Source organism: Salvelinus namaycush, chromosome 24, assembly GCF_016432855.1.
Source record: "Salvelinus namaycush isolate Seneca chromosome 24, SaNama_1.0, whole genome shotgun sequence".
Classification (NCBI taxonomy): domain Eukaryota; kingdom Metazoa; phylum Chordata; class Actinopteri; order Salmoniformes; family Salmonidae; genus Salvelinus; species Salvelinus namaycush.
This window is the reverse complement of record NC_052330.1, coordinates 26,899,241-26,924,074: the sequence shown is the minus strand read 5'-3', so window position 1 is coordinate 26,924,074 and position 24,834 is coordinate 26,899,241. Positions and strand designations below refer to the sequence as shown.

The 24,834-nt window shown below is 46.2% G+C and overlaps 3 protein-coding genes across 3 annotated transcripts in view; 1 reads left to right on the top strand and 2 right to left on the bottom strand.

Annotated features, from left to right (window-relative positions):
• LOC120019375 (brain-enriched guanylate kinase-associated protein-like) overlaps positions 1 to 2,537 on the top strand; it is a 28,803-nt gene extending 26,266 nt beyond the window's left edge. The window contains exon 7 of the mRNA XM_038962665.1: positions 1,035 to 2,537. Within this exon, the coding sequence (XP_038818593.1) occupies positions 1,035 to 2,537 (1,503 nt within the window). The remainder of the gene's footprint in view (positions 1 to 1,034) is intronic.
• Positions 2,538 to 5,799: 3,262 nt separating this feature from the next.
• Positions 5,800 to 8,416, bottom strand: LOC120019124 (retinol dehydrogenase 14-like). The gene is made up of 3 exons (XM_038962396.1): positions 7,973 to 8,416; positions 7,240 to 7,466; positions 5,800 to 6,978 (listed from the first exon to the last, which is right to left on the bottom strand). The coding sequence occupies exons 1-3, from the start codon at positions 8,324 to 8,326 to the stop codon at positions 6,576 to 6,578; spliced, it is 984 nt and encodes a 327-aa protein (XP_038818324.1). The 5' UTR covers positions 8,327 to 8,416; the 3' UTR covers positions 5,800 to 6,575.
• A 193-nt stretch (positions 8,417 to 8,609) lies between these two features.
• LOC120019125 (cysteine-rich protein 2-like) lies at positions 8,610 to 23,632 on the bottom strand. Its single transcript, XM_038962398.1, has 8 exons — positions 23,468 to 23,632; positions 14,966 to 15,060; positions 13,433 to 13,490; positions 13,114 to 13,242; positions 12,919 to 12,987; positions 12,565 to 12,659; positions 9,646 to 9,703; positions 8,610 to 9,505 (listed from the first exon to the last, which is right to left on the bottom strand). The coding sequence occupies exons 1-8, from the start codon at positions 23,508 to 23,510 to the stop codon at positions 9,429 to 9,431; spliced, it is 624 nt and encodes a 207-aa protein (XP_038818326.1). The 5' UTR covers positions 23,511 to 23,632; the 3' UTR covers positions 8,610 to 9,428.
• Positions 23,633 to 24,834: the final 1,202 nt, after the last annotated feature.

The following is a 24,834-nucleotide window of genomic DNA, read 5'->3' as shown; positions in this document are numbered from 1 at the left end:
AGCACTCCACCAATCAGGCCTTTATGGTAGAGTGACCAGACGGAAGCCACTCCTCAGTAAAAGGCACATGACAGCCCGCTTGGAGTTTGCCAAAGGGCACCTAAAGACTCTCAGACCATGAGAAACAAGATTCTCTGGTCTGATGAAACCAAGATTGAACTATTTGGCCTGAATGCCAAGCGTCATGTCTGGAAGGTCTCTGGCACCATCCCTACAGTGAAGCATGATGGTGGCAGCATCATGCTGTGTGGAGGCTTTTCAGCGGAAGGGACTGGAAGACTAGTCAGGATTGAGGCAAAGATGAATAGAGCAAAGTACAGAGAGATCCTTGATGTAAACCTGCTCCAGAGCGCTCAGGACTTCAGACTGGGGTGAAGGGTCACCTTCCAACAGGACAACAACCCTAAGCACACAACCAAGACAATGTAGGAGTGGCTTCGGGACAAGTCTCTGAATGTCCTTGAGTGGCCCAGCCAAAGCCCGGACTTGAACCCGATCTAACATCTCTGGAGAGATCTGAAAATAGCTGTGCAGCGACGCTCCCATCCAACCTGACAGAGAATCTGCAGAGAGGAATGGGAGAAACTCCCCAAACACAGGTGTGCCAAGCTTGTAGCGTCATACCCAAGAAGACTCAAGGCTATAATCGCTGCCAAAAGTGCTTCAACAAAGTACTGAGTAAAGGGTCTGAATACTTATGTAAATGTGATATTTCTGTTTTTATATTTTTATAAATTTGCAAAAATGTAAGGCTGTAATGTAACAAAAGAAAAGTAAGTCAAGGGATATGAATACTTTCCGAATGCACTGTATGTTTGTTCAACAACAGTTCCACCTTTTAACTTCAGGTTATGGTTTAAAGTTGAATTCCTGTCTGTTCTCCATATGGTGCCATTATCAACAAGTTGTTGCAAATGTGTTAAAATTATGTTTGTAGTTTCTATGTCTTTTTTACATCTTTCATGAACTTTGCACTATCTCACCATCTGTCACTTTATCACAATTTTCTCTATCTCTCTATCTCTCTTTCTCAGTTGCCTGCTGAATTCCAGGAACGAGTGACCATGCACATGGATGGCTCACCTCTTTGCCACACCGTCTACGCTGACTCTGTCCCCGCCTCCGTCATCGCCAAGGTATTGGAGAAGCCCGACGAGGCCTGCAGGGGCAGCCAAGCTTCCAGCTCGCCTAGCCCCCAGCCCCAGGACCAAGGCTTCCTCCTGGACACCCTGGACAGAGACGAGCGCCTGGGCCTCCGGGCAGCATACAAGTCAGACCTGTACAGCAGCGACACAGCCCTCTATTGCCCGGTCGATCAGAACCGCGAACGCAGGCCAAGCATGGACGTCCACAGCCAGAGGAAGCTGCTCTACGGCCCCCAGAACTCCACGGACAGTAACCCAGAGGAGGGTACCATGTTGGGGCTGAGGTCTGGCTTCTCCCAGGAGTGCTTCGCCAAGTTCCCCACCTCTCTGGGCCCCACCTCAGGCAGCTCCTACTCCAGCTTCAGCGGAGGGGGCTCAGATGACAACAAAGGCAATGGCCCCCCCAGCAGCACAGCCTCCTCTCCCCACCACCACTCCCTCTACATGGACTGGAGGGATGGGGGAGACTATGAGAGGAAGAGCGACTCCTCCTGGGAGAAAGACAGTCCCAGCGGTGGAGGCTTCGCCAAGGTCCACGCCGTCTTCCAGCAGGCCGGCGATCATGGTGGAGCACACCACCAGAATGGCAGCTCACCCGTCTACAGCCGCACCATGTCCTCGTGCTTCAGCGAGCCCTACGAACCCCTCCCTCCCTCCTCCTCACCAAGCGTTGCCTACGGAGACAGCCGCCGCGGAAGCACGCTGGCGCCAGAGGAGGAGGAGCCGATTGGCCGCTGGAGGCAGCTGAGCGCAGAGGATCTAAACTCCCACTCGTACTGCTCGCCCGGTCGGGCCTCGCCCTACAGCTTCTCCGAGCAGCACTTCTCAGTTCGGCCCGCCAAGATCCGCCTTGGACCCCTCTACAGCAGCTTCCAGGAGGGGCCCGACTACTACCAGGGAGGGGTAGGACCCATCATGGACCCCCCGGCGTGCTTCTCCACGCCCAGCCCCGAGTGCAGCCCTGTGGGGGGCCTCCGTCAGTCCCATCAGTCCCACAACCAGCAGGCCCACCAGACCCATCTCTACCGGGCCAAGGAGGACAGCCAGGAGTCGGAGCCCAGCCTTTACCACTCAGGGAGCCCCAAAAACAGGGAGGGCAGCTTTGATGTGGCGGGGGCCGGGGGAGGAGTGGGACAGACCAAGGAGTACGTGGACATCAGCCCCAACAGCTCCAATGAGTCCCTAAACCAGAGGTCCCTGGAGATGGCTGCCGAACTGCAGCAGCACTACCAGTCCGAGATGCAGCCCCCTTCGCCCCCCCAGGGCAGTCCACCACCGCCCCCGCCACCACCTTGTCCCCCTCCACCGCAGTATCACAATTTTGGCACATTGGGACTTTCCAGAAAGGACAGTCTCACCAAAGCCCAGCTGTATGGAACACTTCTGAACTGAGAGAAGAAGGTATTCTGACTTACTGGTCACTCTCTTTTTATCCATCTCTTTCCCTGGTGGGATGTGAGGTGAGAAGTCTTGGTGAATCTAGCAGAACATATTGATTAGTGTGAGGCTAGCCAGTTGTTCAGTTTAAGGACATCCATTTTGAAAGGACAGTTGGAAGATACAGTAATTAAGCATGAATTTATCAGATTGTTGCCACAGCTGTGAAAAACTGACAAACTAGTGGTTCACATCACTACAATGAATGTGTAAGTTTGTCTGGATCAGGTGAATTGACAATTCATTATTGTGCCAAATGAGTGGGTCTGTAGGAAAATACTTTGCTACCTTTGGTACATAAAATAGTCGTTGGAGGTACCAGAGACCAGTTGTTCCATGTGCTGTACACAAAGCACAGTGAGCTTGTAGACAAAGGAAATATTTAAAGTAACTGTTGAAATATATTAATATATTTAATTACAACAACAAAAATGTAATAGAAATGACTACAATTCAATCAGGTGTGGGCAGCAACACATTGTAAACATGTCTGGTTAAGAGCATCTGCCAATCAAAGAGAGATACTTGGGGGGGCTCTATTCAATCTTTAAAGATTCCGCCATAGAAATGTAAAGGTAAATTCCGATTGACCCGACATACGCAGCGTTTAGCGTGAATGCAGCCTCCCTTAAAGCGGGAACATTGCCTTTGAATTTCAATCACGCTTTAAAGCTGAACTTCCTCAATGTGAATTGAATAGAGTCCTCAGAATGTTGAAGATTCAGAGGACTGTCTAAACTACAATTATAGATTTGTTTATTGTCAATCACAGGCTGAAAACTGTGCTGCATTTATGCAGAGTAAAATATGTATGACCAATGGGGTATCCGGGTAAACGTTGCAGTACTATACAGTAAAGGGCCTGGGGAATGGGTTAAAGTTGCAGCACTATACAGTAAAGGGCCTGGGGAATGGGTTAAAGTTGCAGCACTATACAGTAAAGGGCCTGGGGAATGGGTTAAAGTTGCAGCACTATACAGTAAAGGGCCTGGGGAATGGGTTAAAGTTGCAGCACTATACAGTAAAGGGCCTGGGGAATGGGTTAAAGTTGCAGCACTATACAGTAAAGGTCCTGGGGAATGGGTTAAAGTTGCAGCACTATACAGTAAAGGTCCTGGGGAATGGGTTAACGTTTCAGCACTATACAGTAAAGGTCCTGGGGAATGGGTTAAAGTTGCAGCACTATACAGTAAAGGTCCTGGGGAATGGGTTAAAGTTTCAGCACTATACAGTAAAGGGTCTGGGGAATGGGTTAAAGTTGCAGCACTATACAGTAAAGGGCCTGGGGAATGGGTTAAAGTTGCAGCACTATACAGTAAAGGGCCTGGGGAATGGGTTAAAGTTGCAGCACTATACAGTAAAGGTCCTGGGGAATGGGTTAAAGTTGCAGCACTATACAGTAAAGGGCCTGGGGAATGGGTTAAAGTTGCAGCACTATACAGTAAAGGGCCTGGGGAATGGGTTAAAGTTGCAGCACTATACTGTAAAGGGCCTGGGGAATGGGTTAAAGTTGCAGCACTATACAGTAAAGGTCCTGGGGAATGGGTTAAAGTTGCAGCACTATACAGTAAAGGTCCTGGGGAATGGGCTAAAGTTGCAGCACTATACTGTAAAGGGCCTGGGGAATGGGTTAAAGTTGCAGCACTATACTGTAAAGGTCCTGGGGAATGGGTTAAAGTTGCAGCACTATACAGTAAAGGTCCTGGGGAATGGGTTAAAGTTGCAGCACTATACAGTAAAGGGTCTGGGGAATGGGTTAAAGTTTCAGCACTATACAGTAAAGGGCCTGGGGAATGGGTTAAAGTTTCAGCACTATACAGTAAAGGTCCTGGGGAATGGGTTAAAGTTGCAGCACTATACTGTAAAGGTCCTGGGGAATGGGTTAAAGTTGCAGCACTATACAGTAAAGGTCCTGGGGAATGGGTTAAAGTTGCAGCACTATACAGTAAAGGTCCTGGGGAATGGGTTAAAGTTTCAGCACTATACAGTAAAGGGCCTGGGGAATGGGTTAAAGTTTCAGCACTATACAGTAAAGGTCCTGGGGAATGGGTTAAAGTTGCAGCACTATACAGTAAAGGGTCTGGGGAATGGGTTAAAGTTTCAGCACTATACAGTAAAGGGCCTGGGGAATGGGTTAAAGTTGCAGCACTATACTGTAAAGGTCCTGGGGAATGGGTTAAAGTTGCAGCACTATACAGTAAAGGTCCTGGGGAATGGGCTAAAGTTGCAGCACTATACAGTAAAGGGCCTGGGGAATGGGTTAAAGTTGCAGTACTATACAATAAAGGGCCTGGGGAATGGGTTAAAGTTGCAGTACTATACTGTAAAGGGCCTGGGGAATGGGTTAAAGTTGCAGCACTATACAGTAAAGGGCCTGGGGAATGGGCTAAAGTTGCAGCACTATACTGTAAAGGGCCTGGGGAATGGGTTAAAGTTGCAGTACTATACTGTAAAGGGCCCGGGGAATGGGTTAAAGTTGCAGCACTATACTGTAAAGGGCCTGGGGAATGGGCTAAAGTTGTAGTACTAGGTGTTTTTACAAAAAAATATAGATGCCCCTAGGCTGAATCCATTTCAGTGCAGCTCTGTCCACTCATTCAGTTTTTGCTTTGACATGATTTAAAAATTTCCAGAGCACTTAATGTAGGTATTATTTTGTTAACAATGGACTTCTTTTGAGATGTAAACATTTGTCCTACCCGTTGATACTATTTTTTCTCTATAACCTTTGGATAAGTTTTCCTGTCCCACTCTACCTCAGATTCTCATTCTCATACCCCCATCAAGCAACTGCATGCTTGTTACTATCACACCATGATGCATGTTTCTATATTTCTGTTGTGTTTCTTTTAACCTAATAAAGCACAAACTACGCATTTTGATGCTCCAAGGCTGCCTCAACTGTTTTAGTGTGTGTGGGAAATAAATATCATGTAATTTAGTGTGAAAGATCACAGATACAATGTCACTGTAATGGTTTTAAAAGCATTCAAATCAAACTGTGTGTGTGCGCACATACACACGTGTCGAGAAATTATCTTTGGATTGTCGACTATTTTGTTTGACTATATAATTCATAGCATTAGCCATACCTCCGCATTGACATTCCAAACACATTCCCTCCTCTCACTCACTCTGGAGCGAAAAGGGAATTACTTGAGAGATTACATCTATCCAGAGGAGGGAGCCACCACAGCATCAACATCATCTGACTGAATCTGAATCTCATTGTCAACTTTATTGTTCCCGTCCATCCTGTCACAGCAGAAGGCGACGAATTTACACTTCAAACACCTCATGAGAGGAAAACTGGATTAGGTAACGCAACACAACCAGTCTCCTATTCCTTTTTCTACTGCCAAGTGCATGCTGCAGGATGCATGAGCTTAGCTGCCTTCGCATTTATTTACAGCTGCTGAACTAGATACCTGTTGGCTTTTCAAACCACCCCAGAGATATTTCTATAGCACTAGAACCAATCATGTTAGCACTCGGTAAAAGCAAATATGACAGTCCAGCTCCCCTTTGATAATCGCTACTGGGAATTAGCTCCCCTCCACTTTGACTGTGTGAATTTGTGATTCAGTGAACACTGGTGAAGACAGTATAGAAGATAGAATAGCTGGTTCCTATGGGAACGGATATACTTAGTTACACATTCATGGAAGACTGCAGTTCTCAGTTTCACAGGCACATTGCTCAGTATTAGCACTCTGCATGCACACCTCCAATCACACTCACACTCCATCCACACCTCATTTGCACATCACACAATTATACGTGCACGCACACACGCGCCCACACACACGCACGCACCCACCCACCCACATACCGAGGTCAATTAAAAACAGTGGAAACTTTACCCACTGACCCCAGTTCCAATGAAACCCCAAGAATCAATCAATCAATCATCTCCCAATTCACTTGATTCCCAGGGCAAGTCTCTCATAAGGTCTCTAGGAGAGATTCTGGATCCCAGGTCTCCCAGGTCCCTTATTGAGTTTTTATCCCCACCATGGTCTCACTCAGGTCCCACAGTCTCTTGGCCGCCTGATCTTCCGTCGCCTTGGGCATCAGCTCCTCCTCCTCGCAGTTAGCGAAGCACTTCCCCGTCACGCCCTCCACGTCGGGTGAACACGCCAGGTAGAGTGGCATCTGAGCGCCCTCCAGTGGGCTCTTGAAGAAGAACAACGAGGCCAGGTAAAAGAGAGGTTTGGCCAGGAAGGGGATGTGGATGTGCCTCCCCAGCCTGGTCCTCACGATGCCTGGGGTGAGGGCGTTGACCGTTACCCCCGTGACGCCCTCCTCCTCCAGGCGCTGGGCCAGCTGGTGGGTGAAGAGCAGATTAGCCAGCTTGCTCTGGCTGTAGCAGAAGGCTTTGTTGTAGCTTCTCTCACTGTAGTGGAGATAGAAGTAGAAAACATTATCCCTCAAGGGGAGAATCATCCATAGAAACACAACAGACATTACACAAGGGTTGTGTTCATTAGGCACCAAAATAAAGAAAACTTACCGAAACAGGGAAAGACTAACTTGAACTATTGTCCAATAATAAACAATAGTTTTTTTTGTGCAAACCGTTTTGCTACAGTCTGCACTAATGAATGGGATCCAGGTAAAAACACAATACACACAACATAACATGAACCAACCACACCTGTTGAGGTCGTCGAAGTTGATGCTGCCATACTTGTAGAGCTTGGAGGAGACCACCACCACGCGGCTGGGGGAGGAGCGCTTGAGGAGGTCCAGGAGGAGGTGGGTGAGGAGGAAGTGACCCAGGTGGTTGACCCCCAGCTGCATCTCAAAACCCTCCTCTGTCTTCGTGTAGGGACACTGGTAAATGCCCGCGTTGTTGATGAGCACGTCGACTTGTTGTTCTTCCTAACAGGGGCAGTCAGAGGAAGACAGTCATGTATGAGGCACACATACTGTACCATTAGTGGAGAGGTTTTGCTTAGTGGTGTCATGTTGGTCTCTTTATCTCAATCATTCATGAGTAAGAAACTACAATCAACGCAAGTCATTTCAAGTGAAGGAATTGTAATAAGGAAGACCTTATCTCTAAATGTAATCCCTTTACAATTGAATTGATGTTGATAGCTTTTGTAAAAAAAAAACGCTAAATGAATGTGTACATGTGACTGTTTCAGAACGTTGGACAGCTCACTATGGCGCTTTGAAAGGTAACATTAATTTAAAAAAAATCACAGCCCCAGTATGATAGTCATGGAATGAACGAGACGAGACCCTCCAACAGCTCAAACAACAGAATATTCCACTGCATCAGTCTTCGCGGACCAGAATAACATTTTGACATTTTTGCCTTATGTACAATAGTTATTTAGCCTAGACTGACCCCAATAAAGTTCAGCAAAATGCACATTTACCTTCAGGATCTCCTCGCAAAAGCTCCGCACAGACTGAAGCGAGGCGAGGTCCAGTTGTTTGATCACCACCTCTCCGTGCTCTGGCCCCGCTTGCTTCTTGATGTCCTGCGCTGCTTCCTCAGCCATCTGCTGATCCCGACAGGCCATGATCACCCGGGCCTGGAGTTTGAGCAGCTCCCCAGCCGCGGCCTTCCCTATGCCGCTGTTCGCCCCGGTCACAATGACCGTCTTTCCCCGCATCATATCGGCCGGGTACCGGAGCAACTCGACCGCTTTCTTCCGGGGGAACATTCTGCGAACAATTAGCAGTATTCCACCGCCGACGACAGCGGCCACAATAATCGCAGCTGACATTAAAGCGAAGACTTTTATGTTTCACTTACAATATTTATGTAACACAGTGAGCAAGGAATGAACAACAACATCCACAAGGCTTTGCAAAACCTTCACATGCTCGTGACACCTCGCTACATAACGAGTAGTCACACCCTGCTGGTAGACATTGGTGATGTCACGTAGGGGGCTGTGTTGTCCACTGTAATTAGGCTGTAGCTACCAATATGCAATACATTTACAGCTCCCTGTAAAGTAACACCCTTATATATTTCCCCAAATAAGACACAAAACAACCTTTCATGTCCTCACAATTTTATTGTAGAAAACCTCTGATGACCACTGTTCTTCTCAGTAACACACATTTGGTGCTCAAAGACCCAAAGTACAAAACATATTCAGTCACCAACAACAATAAGCTAATACTAATGCACATTCCTAGGAGGCGTATGTTCTATCTATCTACTCTGTCTCTATACTGCAGGGTGAAAATAGGCCCATAGCGGATAGCTTGGCAATCAACATGGCAGTTGTGTCTGCCATGTCATTACAGGAGCACAACAAATTACAAATTACATACGTTTTCAGGGAATGACAAACAGTAGGCCTACCACCCCCAAATCTTCCCCTATACATCTGTGCTGTATTGTGTAGAGTCAAACCATATGGTGACTTATCATTTAATAAACAGTGTACTGTACATCTTACACACAACTGTTCATTTGACACAAACAACCAGGTAGGGGACACCCATGAACCTACTGTGTATTTCACAGGGAGAAGCTAGATCGGAGAAGGGAGAAGCTATAAAGATGAAATTGCGTACACAAAATGGAGGTATAAATAATGTAGAAATACAACAGAACATTCTAAATATCCATCCCGTGAGTTAGGCCTACACTATGTATGATTTGACATGTTTTTTTTTTCTGTAGATGCTGAATAGCCTAAAGGAGACAATACTATTTAATCAGGGCATGGGTGAACATAGTCGAACGTGTAGGCAGAGGTTGGAAATACAGATAGGGTGAGTCTATCTACGACTGGGGTTAGTAACAAGGCCAGGGTAAGGGAGGCAATGTTGAAGAGGTCTGGGTGGGGGTGGAGGTGGGTATGGGTAAACTCAAGGCTGGGCCTCAGTCTCTGCCTCAGTGCTGGGTTCATCGTAGATGTAGCTTCCTACACCTCCAGTGTTCACCCCTGGAATGGGACAATAGAAAGACATCAGAATATGGTGATATACAGTATATGAAATATCATAATACATGTAAGCCATAGCAATAAGGCGTTTTATCTTTCATGTGGTTAAGAGGAAGATAGTTCTGAGTGAGTGAGCCTACCTTTGGGCCCAAACAGGGTGGCGTAGCACGGTTTGTGGCAGTAGGCCTGCCCATCATGCTGTAACAGAATGGAATAAATATAATGTACTGTACTGAGACAGTTCCTGACACAGCTTTAAAGGCATCTGTATCTATCTATGGCCACATAAATACTATATAAAAACTCAGCAAAAAAAGAAACGTCCCTTTTTCAGGACCCTATCTTTCAAAGATAATTCGTAAAAATCCAAATAACTTAACAGATCTTCATTGTAAAGAAGTTAAACACTGTTTCCCATGCTTGTTCAATGAACCATGAACAATTAATGAACATGCACCTGTGGAACGTTCGTTAAGACACTAACATCTTACAGAAGGTAGGCAATTAAGGTCACAGTTATGAAAACTTAGGACACTAAAGAGGCCTTTCTACTAACTCTGAAAAACACCAAAAGAAAGATGCTCAGGGTCCCTGCTCATCTGCATGAACGTGCCTTAGACATGCTGCAAGGAGGCATGAGGACTGCAGATGTGGCCAGGGCAATAAATTGCAATGTCCGTACTGTGAGACGCCTAAGACAGCGCTACAGGGAGACAGGGCGGACAGCTGATCGTCCTCGCAGTGGCAGACCACGTGTAACAACACCTGCACAGGATCGATACATCCGAACATCACACCTGCGGGACAGGTACAGGATGGCAACAACAACTGCCCAAGTTACACCAGGAACGCACAATCCCTCCATCAGTGCTCAGACTGTCCGCAATAGGCTGAGAGAGGCTGGACTGGGGGCTTGTAGGCCTGTTGTAAGGCAGGTCCTCATCAGACATGACCGGCAACAACATCGCCTATGGGCACAAACCCACCGTCGCTGGACCAGACAGGACTGGCAAAAAGTCCTCTTCACTGACGAGTCACGGTTGTGTCTCACCAGGGGTGATGGTCGGATTCGCGTTTATCGTCGAAGGAATGACCGTTACACCGAGGCCTGTACTCTGGAGCAGGATCGATTTGGAGGTGGAGGGTCCGTCATGGTCTGGGGCGTTGTGTCACAGCATCATCGGACTGAGCTTGTTGACATTGCAGGCAATCTCAGCGCTGTGCGTTACAGGGAAGACATCCTCCTCCCTCATGTGGTACCCTTCCTGCAGGTTCATCCTGACATGACCCTCCAGCATGACAATGCCTCCAGCCATATTGCTCGTTCTGTGCATGATTTCCTGCAAGACAGGAATGTCAGTGTTCAACCATGGCCAGCAAAGAGCCCGCACCTCAATCCCATTGAGCAAGTTTGAGACCTGTTGGATCGGAGGGTGAGGGCTAGAGCCATTCCCCCCAGAAATGTCCGGGAACTTGCAGGTGCCTTGGTGGAAGAGTGGGGTAACATCTCACAGCAAGAACTGGCAAATCTGGTGCAGTCCATGAGGAGGAGATGCACTGCAGTACTTAATGCAACTGGTGGCCACACCAGATACTGACTGTTACTTTTGATTCTGACGCCCCTATTGTTTAGGGACACATTATTCCATTTCTGTTAGTCACATGTCTGTGGAACTTGTTCAGTTTATGTCTCAGTTGTTGAATCTTGTTATGTTCATACACATATTTACACATCTTAAGTTTGCTGAAAATAAACGCAGTTGACAGTGAGAGGACATTTCTTTTTTTGCTGAGTTTATATCTATGCCCTTAGAAATACTGTATCTATCTATGGCCATAGAAATACTGTATCTATCTATGGCCATAGATTTACTGTATCTATCTTTGGCCATAGAAATAGAACTACCGCACTACACTGCATTTGCACTGCAATATATACACAGTGTAGTATTGGGTATATGCACTGTAGTACATTCCATTGTAAATGGTACAGTCTCAGTATATTTCACTGTAAATGGTACAGTCTCAGTATATTTCACTGTAAATGGTACAGTCTCAGTATATTTCACTGTAAATTGTATTGTCTCAGTATATTCTAATGTAAATGTTACGGTCTCAGTATATTCCACTGTAAATGGTACAGTCTCAGTATATTCCACTGTAAATGGTACAGTCTCTGTATATTCCACTGTAAATGATACAGTCTCTGTATATTCAACTGTAAATGCTACAGTCTCAGTATATTCCACTGTAAATGGTACAGTCTCAGTATATTCCACTGTAAATGGTACAGTCTCTGTATATTCCACTGTAAATGGTACAGTCTCTGTATATTCCACTGTAAATGGTACAGTCTCAGTATATTTCACTGTAAATGGTACAGTCTCAGTATATTTCACTGTAAATTGTATTGTCTCAGTATATTCTAATGTAAATGTTACAGTCTCAGTATATTCCACTGTAAATAGTACAGTCTCAGTATTTTCCACATTAAATGGTACAGTCTCAGTATATTCCACTGTAAATGGTACAGTCTCTGTATATTCAACTGTAAATGCTACAGTCTCAGTATATTTCACTGTAAATGGTACAGTCTCAGTATATTTCACTGTAAATGGTACAGTCTCAGTATATTTCACTGTAAATGGTACAGTCTCAGTATATTCTCAGTATATTCTCAGCACATTTTCAACTATCATTTAGAATCTACTCTTCTATCATGTGTAATTGTTCTATGTTTATTGTATTTATATTACATATACTGTATGTAGATTATGTGTAGATTGTGTAAATCCCTTTTTCTACATTCTCTTTGTATATTTTGCATATTGCTAGCAGCACCACTTCATGTCAAATTCTGTGTATGTGAAAATGTACTTGGTAAAAAAAGGTGAATCTGACTGATTTCCATTCAAGTCAATGTTACTGTATGTGAAGGGTGGCCCAGCAGTCGTTGTCTAACTGTATTTCTATGGCTCTGCTTCCTGGAATCTTTCTAATAACTCCCCTCCCAACATCCCCCTCCCACAACCCCCGCCTCCCAGTCTCCTGTCTGTCACCTCTGCGTGACTGCCTGGGGCCAGGGTCTTGCTGCACCTCTCACAGCGCAGACAGGGTCGATGCCAGTCCTTCCCCAGGGACGTCACCTTCTCAGCTGCACACACACACACACACACACACACACACACACACACACACACACACACACACACACACACACACACACACACACACACACACACACACACACACACAAACACACCGATGTCAGACATATCACCATGGAAACAACATTCCTCCACCTCACCATATTCCCCTGGACACCCACTCACAGATGATGTGAGTTTGTGTCCACACACACATTAGCACATGAGAGCTCCAATATGGCATGGGCAATAACATAAGACACGTACCGAAATACACTGTCTTGCTGCACCTTGGACATTTGCTGGGTTCTCCAGAGAAAGTGGAGAAGCTTGCGGCTGTGTCAAAAAGAGATTGAGAAGAAGAGGCTTGTTACAGTCAGTGGTGAAAATACACTGTTACCTTCATACGGGATATAATAACATGACAGCAGATCTGTTACTCTGTTCTTTCATGTTGCTTACCCTTCACTGGGCCTCTGACATGAGCTTTCTTCTCCTCAGGTTTGGCCTCTGTTTCCGTGGAAACGCTGGCAGGGGTATCATTGACAGGCGCCTCGTAGACATAAGAGCCAGCACCTCCGATATTCACACCTACAGAGAGAAATCCTTAATTCAGTCAACATACAAACACATTGATCATAGTTTCCTTTTATAAGTCTCTCTGCAAACGCATACATTAGGCCTATCTTATAGGCTTACTGTAAATAAATAAAATGTTTTTATAAGCACATAAAGCACACATAACTAAATAATGGATGGCTATAAAGTTCATGTATTGCACCTTTTGGTCCAAAGAGGGCAGCATAGCATGGTTTGTGGCAGTACGGAGTTCCATCATGCTGTGAACAGAGGGAAAGACAATGAGCAGAAGAAGTATCTGGGAACAAACACATTGGACTTTGTTGGGGTGGATCTTGGTATAACTTGAAGTAAAAATGCCACTATAACATATTGACGTCCACTCTAGCATTGAATGCTACATGACTGACTTGAGTTTAAAACAGCCGGTGTAGACTGTAAATGGTACAGTCTCAGTATATTTCACTGTAAATGGTACAGTCTCAGTATATTTCACTGTAAATGGTACAGTCTCAGTATATTTCACTGTAAATGGTACAGTCTCAGTATATTTCACTGTAAATGGTACAGTCTCAGTATATTTCACTGTAAATTGTATTGTCTCAGTATATTCTAATGTAAATGTTACGGTCTCAGTATATTCCACTGTAAATAGTACAGTCTCAGTATTTTCCACATTAAATGGTACAGTCTCAGTATATTCCACTGTAAATGGTACAGTCTCTGTATATTCAACTGTAAATGCTACAGTCTCAGTATATTTCACTGTAAATGGTACAGTCTCAGTATATTTCACTGTAAATGGTACAGTCTCAGTATATTTCACTGTAAATGGTACAGTCTCAGTATATTCTCAGTATATTCTCAGCACATTTTCAACTATCATTTAGAATCTACTCTTCTATCATGTGTAAATGTTCTATGTTTATTGTATTTATATGACATATACTGTATGTAGATTATGTGTAGATTGTGTCAATCCCTTTTTCTACATTCGCTTTAGAGGGATCTTTGGATCAGTGAAACATGCAACAGAAATGAGAGGAAACCAATGGAATTTAGATGCACTGCACACTACACATGATAGCACCCCACACTTTAGTAGCCTACTGTACCCTAAATTAACTATAGAAGCCAATCCTCTCTGTTCGTAACTGGCCTAGGTCCTGTATAGTACTGTACAGTACCTATATTGATGAACAGGCTACGTCAGAATACTCTCTCAGAATGCCGATACTCTCCCCGTGAGACCTTAATCCTCCATAACCTTCCCAGAGATCTATGGGAACAGAGCCAAAATGTCCTCTTAGTTACTCCTCTCTATTGTACACAACACTCCCTGCAGTTTCTGACTGTTTCTGTGTGAAAAAGGTAGAAACCTTTTCGGAACCAAAAAGGGTTATTCAAAGGGTTCTCCGTTGGGGTCAGCCAAAGAACCCTTTTCAATTCTATATATATATATTTTTTTTTTAATTGAACCTTTATTTAGCTAAGGAAGTCAGTTAAGAACAAATTCTTATTTACAATGACGGCCTACCGTCACAACCGGCCATCCCTAATCCAGGCGACGCTGGGCGAATTGTAACCCGCTCTATGGGACTCCCAATCACGGCCGGTTGTGATACAGCCTGGAATCGAACCAGGGTCTGTAGTGACGCCACTAGCACTGAGATGCAGTGCGCCACTCTAGATAGCACCTATTTTTCTATGAGTGTAAGCTACTGAATCCTCTTACCTCAGCATGGCCCCCTGGGTTCAGGGTCTTGTTACAACGCTCACATTTCAGACAGAACTTGTGCCAGTCTTTCCCCAGAGATGTCACCTTCTCCGCTGTGTGGGGGATGAGGGGGACACTGGTTACATTACTGTACAGGAAACTGACATTTGTAGTTGAATTTACCCATTTAGAGAGACATGTCAATTCAGTATAAGACGCTACAGAGTGAGCTGCTTCAGTAGGAAGGGTTCTTCATGGAACCTAAAAGGGTTCTACCAGGAACCAAAAGGGTTCTACCTGCAACCAAAAGGGTTCTACCTGGAACCAAAAGGGTTCTACTTGGAACTAAAAGGGTTCTACCTGCAACCAAAAAGGGTTCAAAAGGTTCTCCTATGGGGACAGCCGAAGAATCCTTTAAGGTTCTAGATAACACCTTTCATTATAAGAGTGTTGGTCAATATAGTATATAGAAATGTAGTGAAGATAAGGCTGTTATCTCTAACCTCAGATATCCCATCCTCTTTAGATTGGCGACCTGTCACTAATGCAAGACACAGTTAAGTGGGAGGCAGTGAGCACTTTGTGCTGTCCCTGCAGGGTGTTTTCTCTCTCTCTCTCTCTCTCTCTCTCTCTCTCTCTCTCTCTCTCTCTCTCTCTCTCTCTCTCTCTCTCTCTCTCTCTCTCTCTCTCTCTCTCTCTCTCTCTCTCTCTCTCTCTCTCTCTCTCTCTCTCTCTCTCTCTCTCTCTCTGTCTGTCTGTCTGTCTTTCTATCACTCTCTCCATCTGTCTCTCTTCTTGCCCTTCCAGTCTCTCTCTCTCTATTGTTCTCTCACTCTACTTTTTCTAGCTGCACAAGCATAGCACGCACGCACGCGCGCGCGCGCACACACACACACACACACACACACACACACACACACACACACACACACACACACACACACACACACACACACACACACACACACACACACACACACACACACACACACACACACACACACACAGACACACACACACACACAGGGAGAGAAAGTGAGAGAGGAGGCTGTGGGGGGTTGTTCATTCTAAATAATTAAGGTTGATTAAGGGGTATTTTGTTTGCCCTTTGGTACAATATGTGTCACGGTTCATGAATCCACTGCCTCCCTCTCTCTCTCTCTTTCTCTTTCTCTTTCTCTCTCTCTCTCTCTCTCTCCCGTGTTTGTGTGGGCGTGGTTCCCAATCTCGGCCTGATTGTCTGCGCCAGCTGGAATCACTTATCTTCCCTTTATATGTTCTGTAACCAGTGTTTCTTGTTGTCAGATCATTGTTACTTCCCTGAGGTTGTGTCGTGTGTCTGGGCTCTTTCTCTCGCCGCCCTTGTGTGGATTATCTTCTGTGCTCATTCCTACCCATCCGGACACATTCCCCTGGATTTCTCAGCACGCTATCATCGGTATATGCGCCCTAGTCCCTGGGTCGGATTCCGTCTGAGTACAGTCTGTCTGTCCTGTTGCTGCTGTAAACTGTATTCATTAAACCATCGTTGCTTGCATCTTGCATCCGCCTCTGTATTGTCACAGAATGATCTGACCTGAACATGGATGCAGCGAGTTCAACGAGTCTGACCGAATTCATTTCCCGCAGTATCACGAGAATGGATCAACAAGAGGAGAACATCTCCAGCACAGGTCGGGCAGTACAAGCCCTTGTGACGCAGGTATCCCAGCTGACCCAACAATTACAACATCTGAGGGGTCTCGCTGCGCCACCTACACCGGCAGTTCAACCCGCCCCGCCAGAGCCGGATTCCCAGCTAGAGCCACGGCTACCGACACCAGAGGGTTATTCAGGTGATCCTGACTATTGCAGAGCTTTTCTTACGAGATGTTCCATGCATTTCTCGTTGCAGTCACGGACCTTCAACCGTGAACAGTCTAAGGTAGCATTCGTACTCACACTGCTATCAGGCAAAGCGGCTCTTTGGGGAACGGCGGTGTGGGCGAACCAGGACCCATGCTGCACCTCTTTCCAGACACTCTCCGAGGAGATGAGAAGGGTCTTCGATCGGGCCGTGGCGGGTAGGGAGGCGGCCAGACTACTCGCTGACCTTCGCCAAGGAGACCGTTCAGTATCGGAATACTCCATCCAATTCCGCACCCTGGCCGCAGAGTGTCAGTGGAACGAGGAAGCGCAGTGGGACATGTTCCTGCATGGGCTGGAGGACCGGATCCAGAAGGAGATTTATGTTCTGGACCTTCCCAGGAGTTTAAATGGACTAGTGGAACTAGCCTTGAGGGTCGACGCTCGTCTGAGTCGTATTGGCCGCCGAGCATGCCCTAACAGACCGTATAACGACACGGAGGGCTGGCATGCCAGCGGCGGGAACACGGCCAGTTCAGCCTCCGCTCACGAACCCATGCAGCTGGGGAGAGCTCGCCTCTCCCGGGAAGAGAGGGAGAGGCGGAGATCCCAAGGACTCTGTCTCTACTGTGGTAGAGCGGGCCACTTTATCCACTCCTGCCCGGTAAAAGATCAGGCCCGGTAGTAAGTATGAGGCTACTATCGGGTGGTGTCACCACAGAGAAGACCTCATCATCTACTCTCCTCCCGGTAAGACTAAGATGGGCCACCCACACGCACGACACCCAAGCCTTACTGGACTCAGGAGCAGAGGGTAATTTTATGGACTTCAAGCTCGCTCACAAGCTCCATATTCCTATCACCTCACTCACGCACAAGATATCCGTCAACGCTCTCAATGGTCAAGAACTCTCCAACATTTCTCACACCACTGAACCTATCACACTCATCACTTCTGGCAATCACACTGAGACACTATCATTTCTACTCATGGACTCACCCCTTGCACCATTAGTTCTCGGCCACCCTTGGCTCACCCAACACAACCCCAGAGTTGACTGGGGTCATAACTCTATATCCATGTGGAGTAACAAGTGTCTTGAGTCCTGTTTAGTGTCTGCTTGTTCATCTGTGTCTGATTCTGTGTTTCTAGAGGAGGCAGTGGATTTGTCTAACGTGCCCGTTGAATACCTCGACCTGAAGGAGGTGTTCAGCAAGTCCCGTGCTGCTTCTCTTCCTCCGCATCGTCCCTATGACTGTGCAATAGAATTATTGCCAGGTGAGTCTCCGCCTAAAGGCAAGTTATATTCACTCTCTGTTCCTGAGAGGGAGGCTATGGAGAGATACATCTCTGATTCTCTGGCCTCTGGATTCATTCGTCCTTCCTCTTCTCCAGCGGGGGCGGGGTTCTTCTTTGTGGGGAAGAAGGACGGATCTCTGCGTCCTTGTATTGATTACCGTGGGTTGAATAACATCACAGTGAAGAATACCTATCCCTTACCGTTGATGTCCTCAGCCTTTGAAAGGTTACAGGGAGCATCCGTGTTCACTAAGTTGGATTTACGTAATGCATATCATTTGGTTCGCATAAGGAGGGGGGATGAATGGAAGACCGCGTTTAACACCCCCAGAGGGCACTTCGAATATTTGGTCATGCCTTTTGGGCTATCCAACTCCCCAGCGGTTTTCCAGGCACTCGTCAATGACGTGCTGAGAGATATGATTGATCAGTTCATATATGTTTACCTGGATGACATACTGATTTTTTCTTCTTCTCTCCAGGAACACGTTCAGCACGTCAGACGAGTGCTTCAGAGGTTGTTGGAGAATGGACTTTTTGTCAAGGCGGAGAAATGCATTTTTCATGCACAATCCGTTCCATTCCTAGGTTACATCGTCTCGACTGAAGGTATTCACATGGATCCTGACAAGGTTAAGGCTGTGGTGGATTTGCCAAGCCCAGATTCCCGTAAGGCCCTACAGAGGTTTCTGGGATTCGCCAATTTCTACCGGCGTTTCGTTCGCAACTTTAGCCAGATAGTCGCTTCTCTTACCGCCTTAACCTCCCCCAGAGTGACGTTCAGGTGGTCCGATACAGCCGAGGCTGCATTCGCCAAACTCAAGAGCCGCTTTGTTTCGGCCCCCATCCTCATAGCTCCCGATCCCTCGCGTCAGTTCGTGGTGGAGGTGGACGCTTCAGAGGTGGGGGTAGGTGCGGTACTTTCCCAACGTTCCTCTTCTGACGACAAGATGCACCCTTGCGCGTTCCTGTCCCATCGGTTATCACCTGCGGAACGCAACTACGACATTGGCAACAGAGAGTTGTTGGCAGTGAAGTTAGCACTGGAGGAGTGGCGCCATTGGTTAGAGGGTTCGGGGGTACCTTTTATAGTTTGGACCGATCACAAGAATTTGGAATATATCAGAACCGCCAAGCGACTCAACTCCAGGCAGGCGCGGTGGGCACTCTTTTTCGGACGTTTTGACTTCTCTCTCTCGTATCGCCCGGGTTCCAAGAATGTCAAACCCGATTCCCTTTCTCGCATTTTTGACCATTCCGAACGCCCATCCACTCCCGAGTGCATCCTACCCGGGACCCTAGTGGTCTCCACACTCACATGGGAGGTTGAATCGAGGGTCAAAACGGCCTTAGAAGGGGTAAAGCCTCCGCCCGGTTGCCCGCCTAATCGGTTGTTTGTGCCGGAGGGGTGTCGGTCCGATGTTATTCGGTGGGGGCATTGCTCCAACGTAGCGTGTCATCCAGGAGTCAGCCGCACTAGCTTTTTGGTTAAGCAACGCTTTTGGTGGCCACTGATGGCTCGTGACATTCACAGTTTTGTCTTGGCTTGCGCGGTTTGTGCCACTGGGAAGACTTCTAATCGACCTCCAGATGGGTTACTCCAACCGCTGTCGGTCCCTTCGAGACCCTGGTCCCACATCGCGCTAGATTTTGTTACCGCCCTCCCGCCCTCCCAGGGCAAGACGGTTGTTTTGACCGTGGTGGACCGGTTCTCGAAGGCGGCTCATTTTATTCCCTTGCCTAAATTACCATCTGCCAAGGAGACAGCGGTAACTGTCGTGGATCACGTCTTTCGCTTACATGGCCTGCCGATGGACGTAGTTTCTGACAGGGGGCCCCAATTTGTGTCCAAGTTTTGGCAAGAGTTTTGTAGGTTACTGGGAGCGAGTGTCAGTCTGTCTTCAGGGTTTCATCCCCAGAGCAACGGTCAAACGGAGAGGGCCAACCAAGATTTGGAGAGAGTGTTGCGATGTTTGGTTTCTAAGAATCCCTCTTCCTGGAGTCAACAACTCTCTATGGTTGAGTACGCTCACAATTCGTTGCCAGTGGCAGCCACGGGTCTCTCTCCGTTTGAGTGTAGTTTAGGTTACCAGCCACCTATCTTTCCCAGTACGGAGTCCGAGGTCACTGTTCCCTCCGCTCACGCTTTCATCCAGAGGTGCCGTCACGCATGGAGCAGAGCCCGTGAGACTCTTCTCCGGGTGGGGGCGCGCACCAAGGCTAAGGCCGATCGCCGCCGGTCGAAGCCTCCGGTATACGTCGTTGGCCAAGGAGTGTGGCTTTCTACTAAGAACATTCCACTCCGATCCGTTTCGAACAAGCTTGCCCCCAAATTTATCGGCCCGTTCAAAGTCACCAGGATCATTAGTCCGGTGGCGGTCCGGCTCAAGCTTCCTCCGGCATATAGGAGAATTCATCCTACCTTTCATGTGTCTAAAATAAAACCTGTGTTTCAGGCACGCATTAACCCGCCGGTCCCGGTTCCCCCGCCGCCACGACTTGTTGATGGGGAACCCACCTTTTCTGTCAATCGTATTTTGGACTCTAGAAGGAGGGGACGCGGAATCCAGTACCTGGTGGACTGGGAGGGTTACGGTCCGGAGGAGAGAAGTTGGGTACCTGCTAGGGACATTCTGGATCACTCCCTTATCGATGATTTCAATCGACAGGTAAATTCGCCTGGGAACGCCAAGAGGCGTTCCTAGGGGGGGGGGGTATTGTCACGGTTCATGAATCCACTGCCTCCCTCTCTCTCTCTCTTTCTCTTTCTCTTTCTCTTTCTCTCTCTCTCTCTCTCTCCCGTGTTTGTGTGGGCGTGGTTCCCAATCTCGGCCTGATTGTCTGCGCCAGCTGGAATCACTTATCTTCCCTTTATATGTTCTGTAACCAGTGTTTCTTGTTGTCAGATCATTGTTACTTCCCTGAGGTTGTGTCGTGTGTCTGGGCTCTTTCTCTCGCCGCCCTTGTGTGGATTATCTTCTGTGCTCATTCCTACCCATCCGGACACATTCCCCTGGATTTCTCAGCACGCTATCATCGGTATATGCGCCCTAGTCCCTGGGTCGGATTCCGTCTGAGTACAGTCTGTCTGTCCTGTTGCTGCTGTAAACTGTATTCATTAAACCATCGTTGCTTGCATCTTGCATCCGCCTCTGTATTGTCACAATATGTGATTATGTCTCTTCCTGTATCTGTTGATGAGATCCATCCAGTGGCAGTGTAGGAGCAGGACTCTGTGGCTAAATCACAAATGGCACACTAGTCCCTATGTAGTGCACTACTTTTGATCATGGCACAGGTAGGGCTCTGGTCAAAAGTAGTGCACTACATAAGGAATAGGGTGTTAATTGGGACAGCCGATAACTCTGACAGTCAGAGAGGAGTGAGGATTATTATTATCAGTATCTTTCAAGGACAGCAACGGGCAACACTAAATTACCCACAAAGTCAGTACACTTTTAGAGATATGGGTGATGACTATTATGTAATGACCCAGATTACAATGTTAAAATGAGAGAGGAGAAGTCATGGTGCCTGAATCAAAGACTGGGAATTACATAACATACATCATCTAAACTCCTGAGGCAGAGGGACACGGACAGAATATGAGGTATTTCATAATGAGAGTGGGAGTAGACTGAGAGAAGTAAACACTGCAGATATAGCAGCACTCAAGGATACCATCAAGCAGACAGGGACTAAAGGAACTATGAACCTAGGGGGGGGGGGGGCAGTGTGTAAATAATGGGAACAGACAAAAAGAGAGTGACAAGCCACAAAAGTATGGCTCAGAGGGAAAATTCTAAGGGACCTTTCCATAAGTGAAAGTACTAAGATGCTTAGTTTTCAATGTCTCAGACAGCGAGCAGATTTCAAGGCTACCAGGTATTTATTCTGTCGTTCATTACCAGATGGAAAACCCAAACCATTGCCCATTTGGGGACTAATTAGGCAAAAGAAACAGATGCTTCAAGATGAGTGAAAAGTGTTGCAAGGTTTCCAGAGGTTTCATTCTGACACACTGCCACTGACTATTATACACGAAAAATAAAGAACCCCAGAAGCAAGTACCATCTGCTTACTGTTTTTCATTTATGAATTAACAAAAAATGAGTCTAATATAGTCTAAGAAGAACTATCAAACTATTTCTTTATTTCGTTTTTTACTATGGTGTATAGGGGCTTCCTATGACAGGAAAGTGGGATAAAAATGTATGATACTGGATTGAATCATGTACAGTATGTTTCAGTTTCAACAGAGACCAACAGGTCTGGATCGACCATATGAATGAACATGTTGAATCTGCTTTTCTTTAAGAGTGTCTCACACTTTACACCCATGCTCTGTCATTTTAAGGGTGCGGTTTGGCCGGCCGGCTCGCGCGCGGCTCCACTCCATTTCATTCTTTGGGAGGCTGGGAGCTGTCCATGCCAGTTAGTGCTGAAATGGGAATCCTATTGTTCTCCAGAGATAGATCAGGGCAAAGTCGATCCATCACACATATGCTACGAATTAATAATGTATATGCAAGGTATAGGGCCAATCTATCTGCGCAGCAACATTAATAGCCTATACCTTATTAATTGCATTAGCTCAATCTCTTTATTGTGCCACGCAGCTAGGCTAAAGGCTATCTCAAATCTTTTAAAACTACGAACACATTCCCTGAATAGGCCTTCTGTAAACAGGCTATCGGTTAAGGATAAGAGATTGCTTTTAGATCCACCTAGTAGCCATCAATGGGGTAGTCTGCTTATGTCACTAATCTGGGGACAGATGTTTTCACTTTATATCCCTCCAAAAACCCAACTGGTCAGCTGCAGGTAAGTGGTGTGCGCGCGGAAACCCTTACGCACCGCTGGCGTTTTATTGGACTGATATGACCGATGTATAGCCACGAGCTACATGCAGTCGTACAGTAGGTTTCCCGTATGACCTCATGAAATAATAAATGATTACACCTGCAAGGACATGGCTTTGGTTTGTCAATCAACACAAAGACTGCATAAGCACATGTAGACTATACCACACAGAATGTCTGAAGTCATTTACAGTCAGGAACCAGGCATAATTGGTTTAGTCTCTATAGGAACGCCAGGCTGACCAATACTTATAATAAATAGCCTAATACTGGTTCATTCTTATACAATATATCAAAGGCAGTACAACTGCTTATTAGGCCTACCCACCAATCTATAGGCTAATATGCATACGGTATAATTATAACGTTACAACAGTTGGCTCAGATTTTAGACAAAATAACGGTGACTACAATAGTCATTACATAGCTGACTCGGGGTGTGGGGGTCGTACATAAAACACATGGGAGGATAGCATGGACGGATATGCATGATCATATGAAAAATGCACTTACCAAAATAAACTGTCTTGTCGCATTTAGGACATTTCGATGCCATGTTAATTGTATTCTGGACTAATGCCCCCTTGAGAATATTATATCCTTTTTTCTTTGTAATTCAGCAATTTGAATCGGCTAGCTTTTATTGATGGAAAAGTGGAAATAGCAGACAGCATCCTCCCTTACATTACTCTGGGAAATGTACATAGCCCCTCCTTTACGATGACGTAAATGCTGCTGATTCTGGCCCAGTCCCAATACTGTTTATTGCTCCCTTGGCCACTGCACCGCAGACGTGAACCTAGTCCACGAGGACAGGAATTTAATTTAACATAAATGTAAATTTGAACTAAATAATACCTAGTAGCAGTAGTATATCTGTGCTTATTTATATTTGCGAGCTAATTTTAAATGTGACAGCAGGCTCAGACATACAGTGAATTAGTTCAATGAGAGTCAATGTAATCACTTGTATGTCAGGTGTCCCTATATTTGAAGTGTGAGAGTACCCCTCTCGCACTTCATCTTTCAACAGACATGTTTGTTTCCACTTTGTGTGGTTGTTAGGATACGCTCTCCTACGTCTGTGCTACTCAGACAGAATGTTAAGTGATGCTCTTACAAGTCCCTAGAATACTGAGTTGAGGAGAAAGATTAATGCATTTTTGAAAAATTCAGAAGTTCAGCTAAGGCTATTAGACATGACCAATGAGACAAGCCTCATAAGAGGACTTTAGTCCAACTCATTATTCACAACGATTTACATTCTTGCTCTTGATTCGATTCCAAGAGAAATAGCCTTCCATTAAAATCCCACTAATGCATGCTCTATTTTTATAATAAGATAAACACACTTAAACAGCATCAACGTAAATGGAAACGGTGTTGCTATTTTCCACAGAAGCTTGCTTGCTTTCCCTCTGGAGCCTGGGAATGCACTGATCTTAAAATAAACACTTCCAGAATGGTCTGTCCAGAACCAAAGTTTTGGCTCAACAACCAAGAATGGGTGGAACTGGTCTGTTGGGGAAATGTTGGTCTCCGTAACAGACAATCAGACCTCACCCGAGCTCCATTCCCCAGTCTCTGTACAGTAGACACTGATGTCCCTCATGGTCCCGTCTCTACTATTCCTCTGCTATGCACCCTATATTACACCATACCTTAACAATAACAGCTTCTCTATGTGGTATTTCAAGTGTCAGCGTTACAAATACTACTAATCCAGTGTTGCCCATTTCCCCTTGGTGATAACTTGGCAGAACAAACAGCACTGGTAGCCTTATTCTGGGCGATTCTGGGACAAGGAGATCTCCTCCAAGGAGTGAATGGGAGTCAATTGGGCACTGGCTCAAAAACCCAACATGAATTTTGTGAACAAG

Excerpts from the sequence above, each read along its gene's own strand:
- LOC120019124 (XM_038962396.1), bottom strand. The coding sequence starts at position 8,326 with ATGTCAGCTGCGATTATTGTGGCCGCTGTCGTCGGCGGTGGAATACTG. Across the intron at positions 7,467-7,972 it reads TTTGCGAGGAGATCCTGAAG|GAAGAACAACAAGTCGACGT; the intron begins GTAAATGTGCAT and ends TGCCCCTGTTAG. Across the intron at positions 6,979-7,239 it reads AACTTCGACGACCTCAACAG|TGAGAGAAGCTACAACAAAG; the intron begins GTGTGGTTGGTT and ends TCTCCACTACAG.
- LOC120019125 (XM_038962398.1), bottom strand. The coding sequence starts at position 23,510 with ATGGCATCGAAATGTCCTAAATGCGACAAGACAGTTTATTTTG. Across the intron at positions 12,988-13,113 it reads TGTCAGAGGCCCAGTGAAGG|CCGCAAGCTTCTCCACTTTC; the intron begins GTAAGCAACATG and ends TTTTTGACACAG. Across the intron at positions 9,704-12,564 it reads CCCCAGGCAGTCACGCAGAG|CATGATGGGCAGGCCTACTG; the intron begins GTGACAGACAGG and ends ATTCTGTTACAG.